This window comes from Engraulis encrasicolus, chromosome 18, assembly GCF_034702125.1.
Source record: "Engraulis encrasicolus isolate BLACKSEA-1 chromosome 18, IST_EnEncr_1.0, whole genome shotgun sequence".
Lineage (NCBI taxonomy): Eukaryota > Metazoa > Chordata > Actinopteri > Clupeiformes > Engraulidae > Engraulis > Engraulis encrasicolus.
In genome coordinates, this window is record NC_085874.1 from 21,201,496 (window position 1) to 21,206,495 (window position 5,000).

Consider the following 5,000-nt stretch of genomic DNA (forward strand, 5'->3'; position numbering starts at 1 on the left):
TTATTTACTTTTAATTAAACTAGGCTTCTTGTCATTTTGCTGCGCATGGTAGAGAAGAGCTCCTCCTCTCTCCTCTCCTTCCTTGGGGTGTGCGTATGTGAGGTTTTGTAGTGTTTGGCTGTGTGCTTGGTCACTGTAGGCCTATGTTAAAGGTCTGTTATGTGAGTGGCTTGTGTGATGTGATTCAGCTGCTTTCAGAGGAATTGAACAAAAACTAATCAAATTAATTAGGCCTAAGTAATGAAAGTAAAAAATAAAGCAGAAGTTAAAAAATAATGAAAAAATATATAGCCTATAATATGCTTATTATGTAGGCATATAGTAGCCTATGCAGGCCTATAGTGTATCTGTGTTGTAGAAACAGTTGGACAAAATGACCATTTAATTAGAAAAAAAAAACTAGCCTAATGCATAGTTTATTTTGGCGAGATTAAAAAAATGGCTAGTTGAACTTCTGTTTGGCTGGTAAGAAAAAATGTCCACTAGCCAAATTGGCTGGTGGTGGAAAAAGTTAATTTAGAGCCCTGATCACATCCATCATGAACTCCTCACTCTCCTCCGGCACTGTCCCCTCCGCCTTCAAACAAGCAAGGGTGACACCACTACTGAAGAAGCCTACACTGAACCCTGCTCATGTCGAAAACTACAGACCTGTCTCACTGCTTCCCTTCCTATCCAAGACGCTAGAAAGGGCAGTTGCAAAACAGGTCACCAACTTCCTAAACCAGAACGGATTACTGGACCCAAAACAATCTGGTTTCAGAAGTGGACATTCAACTGAAACTGCGTTACTCTCAGTGACTGAAGCTCTAAGGACTGCAAGAACGGAAGGACTATCTTCGGTCCTCATACTACTAGACCTGTCTGCAGCCTTTGACACAGTCAACCACAAGATCCTCCTGAGGATACTCAGAGCCATGGGAATCACAGGCGTTGTCCACTCATGGTTCAACTCCTACCTCTCTGGACGCACCTTCAGTGTGTCATGGCAAGGGAAGCTGTCTACGACTCACACCCTCTCCACAGGCGTACCCCAAGGATCAGTGCTGGGACCCCTTCTGTTTGCAATATACACCTCCTCCCTGGGACGTGTCATTCAAACACATGGGTTCTCCTACCACTGCTATGCTGATGACACCCAGATGTACCTGTCGTTCCGTCCAGAGGACACCACGGTTTCGGAACGCATCTCTGCCTGCCTCACCGACTTGTCAACATGGATGAAGGACCACCACCTACAGCTGAACCTGGCCAAGACAGAGCTCCTGGTGATCCCAGCTAAAGAGTCGCTCAGTCACAACATCAACCTCAAGATAGGCTCCACCATCGTGACCCCAAACAAAGTCGCCAAAAACCTCGGCGTCATGATTGATGATGAGCTGTCATGCTCCAACTACGTCAACTCGGTCACCCGGACCTGACGAATCCAGATGTCCAACGTACGGGATATCAGACCTGTGCTGACACAATATTCTACACAACGACTGGTCCAGGCCACGGTCCTGTCCCGCGTTGACTACTGCAACTCACTCATGACAGGTCTACCTGCTTGTGCGCTAAAGCCTCTGCAGATGATCCAGAATTCGGCGGCACGGTTGATTTTCAATCAACCCAAAAGGACCCATGTTACTCCTCTATTTATTGAGTTGCACTGGTTACCGATCGCCGCCCGGATCAAGCACAAGGCATTGACCCTTGCCTACAAAACCATCACAGGAACGGCCCCAGCTTATCTGAAGGACCTACTAACGTCTTATGTTACTGGAAGAGAACTGCGCTCATCCAGCACAAGCCGTCTGGCTCTGCCATCCAGTCGCTCTAGGTACTCCCAGTCAAGATTGTTCTCCGTTGTGGTACCCAAGTGGTGGAACAGTCTCCCAGAGGCAGCAAGACTGAGCACATCTCTTGCAGCTTTCAAGAAACAACTAAAGACATTCCTCTTTCGAGAGAATCTACTAGACTAATGCTTGAACTGGCCTTGCCCCAGGGCAGACTCCTGACATGATGTTTAGTTTAGTTTGTGAGTGTGTGTTTGTGTGTGTGTGTGTGTGTGTACTCGTTATATACTCTTTATATTTAAACAAAAAAAGCATGTTCCATTTCGACAGAATGAATCGGGTGGCAGGGGGAGAGAGTGTGTGTGTGTGTGTGTGTGTGTGTGTGTGTGTGTGTGTGTGTGTGTGTGTGTGTGTGTGTGTGTGTGTGTGTGTGTGTGTGTGTGTGTGTGTGTGTGGTGTGTGTGTGTGTGTGTGTGTGTGTGTGTGTGTGCGTGCGTGCGTGTGTGTGTGTGTGTGTGTGTTAGAAAAGGAAAGGAAATGCTGTTGTGAAAGGTTTGGCCTGTGCAGCAACAAGCCATGCATGAAAACACTCCAGACAAAATCTACTTTCTGACCTTTAGCAAGCCTAACACCATCAAATACATACAATCACACTCACACGCACTCACTCACACTTTCTCTCTCTCTCTCTCTCTCTCTCTCTCTCTCTCTCTCTCTCTCTCTCTCTCTCTCTCTCTCTCTCTCTCTCTCACTCACGCAGAGACATACACATACACACACACACGCAGACACATACACATACACACAAACACACAGACACACACACACACACTATTTACAGGAACAGCAAATAATTTCAAACACCCTTTTTTTTTGTTCAAACTCAACTTTTGTTGGCTAGAGAGCCTAGAGTCATGTGTTATGTATTACCGGTGTTCTGAATGTTTATGTAGCGGCATCAAAATAGTGCTCCAGACCCAGATCACGGAAGCTCACCCACTCACTGTCTTTCTGTCTCTATTCCCCTCTTTCTCTGTCTATTCCCCTCTTTCTTTCTTTCTCTCTATCTATCTCTCTCGGCGTCATTAATCTTGTGCAGGCCGAGTCCCCAAGATCCCACTGAAGCCAAGCTGTAAACAGGAGCCCTCTCCTCCATAGCAAGCTTACTTAACCCCATCCTTCTCTCTCTCTCTCTCTCTCTCTCTCTCTCTCTCTCTCTCTCTCTCTCTCTCTCTCTCTCTCTCTCTCTCTCTCTCTCTCTCTCTCTCTCTCTCTCAGCTGGAGATGAAGGACATAGCGGATGAGCAGACTCGTCTTTCTCTCTTCCGGGACCTGCTGTCCTCCAGTAGCCAGTGGGCGGAGTTTCAGCACCTCATGCTCCTCCTCCAGGCTTGGCCTCCTGTAACCGGGGACAACATGTAAGTGAAACAAGGTCAAGTGTCATGGTGCATACACACATCACATGTCCGTTATCAGTCCGAAACGGTTAGAATACATGAAAACAGATCATGCCTTGCACACAGGAGCACGGCGTAAGCGCGGTGCATGTCCGGTGTCCGCTTGTGGCCAAATGGTAATTTGGGCAGAGTGTCCGGAGGAGTAACACGTGTCAGATGGGATAATATCCTGTAACACTGCTCTATTAATAGGTTACTACAACTCATTTCACCCTATAGGTCATATTATCTCTGAAATGACTCAAGAAGCGTAATTTCAGGTCTTGTTCATGACACTGCAGGCTATGTTTGGACAAGATATTGGACATTTTAAAATATATATTTTCATGTATTCAATTGTAATGTTTCAAAATTCATACTCTGATAACTGTTGTGTTGTGTATATTCCTGCCAGACAGCCAAAACAGAGTGGGTGTACACACTCAAACACACACACACACACACATCCATGCACGCACAGACACACGCAGGCACACACGCACGCACGCACGCACACACAATACAATCTATTGTGTATGCCTGTGTGCGTGTGTGTGTGTACACCCACTCTCTTTTGGCTGTCTGGAATATGTCATTCCTGCTGGTCATTTGCATCGTCCATGCATGACATATGATTGATGGGTGGTCCAATAGCATATGGTTAGTGGGTGGGCTAATGACACATGATTGGTGGGTGGCCAACCAAAACTTTGGATTGGCTGGTGTCATGATGTGATGTGATGTGATGTGATGTGACTTGACCTGACATGGTGTGATTTCATGAGAAGGGTTATTGTCCAGAGGGTGTCATCAGGATCGCTGCACCCAAAAGCTGTGTGAGTGTGTGCATGTGTCCGCCTGCATGTGTACGTCTGCATACCCTTGTGTGTCTGTCAGTATTGGTGGGTGGATGGATGGATGGGTGCCTGCTGTCACTTCCTTTTTCTCTTTCGTTCCTGATTTGCCCTGAAGAAGGCACTCAATGCTGCTATGCGTGGGCCTTGTTTCTAATATGTCCCAGTACGACCTCGCCATATTAAAAAAGACACTTTGATTCGGAGTGCCTCAGTCAGAGGATGTTGTCTCATTTTTATTCTTGATTTCTCAACTTATTTTTGTCACTGCCGTGATGAGGAAGCTACAGCCACATTTTTTTAGTGCACACTAATGTCCAAGTGTCAATTTAACAAAGTCATTGAAGTTGATCAATTTTTGTGTCACAACTCACCCATGTGAGATGGGCATGGATAGATGTGCTGCTGGTAAAGTGTTTAGTATTTATTTATGTATTTATTTATTTATCTATTTATTTAAATCACTGGACACTGATTCCTCCCCCAGATTTATTGCACAGCATTTCAACCCGTGTCGTCTTTGTCAGCTGTGAGTATGTCTTCGTCGGTGGAAGACGCTCGGCTATCCAGCTAGCCACACAAGGACCACCGAAGGATAACAACAGAAAGCTAGGCTACCAGTAAACCATAGCTCCTTCAATACTGTCCCAATGTCCCCGTTCCACTGCTATCAACTGTAGCAATTTACAGCTATGTTCATGCATCTGGAATGTATTCTGTTGCAGTTGTGAATGAAAATGGCATTTATTTCAATTTTTTGAAAGAGATTGCAGCGTAGTCATGGAGTCGCCAAGAAAGGGAACACCAGCTGATTGACAAAAGCAGAACCAAGTAACCTCTAATGGCTCATTTAAACCTCTCCTGGCTTGGTAAAGTGATTTAATTCATTTGGGAAAAAGTACCGATGTGCCCCTTCAACTTCCATTCTCTAC

General features: G+C 45.8%; 1 protein-coding gene across 1 annotated transcript in view; it reads left to right on the top strand.

Moving 5' to 3' along the window:
• The window catches only part of nbas (NBAS subunit of NRZ tethering complex), a 269,476-nt gene that overhangs the window by 236,962 nt on the left and 27,514 nt on the right, over positions 1-5,000 (top strand). The window contains exon 51 of the mRNA XM_063223269.1: positions 3,057-3,196. Within this exon, the coding sequence (XP_063079339.1) occupies positions 3,057-3,196 (140 nt within the window). The remainder of the gene's footprint in view (positions 1-3,056; positions 3,197-5,000) is intronic.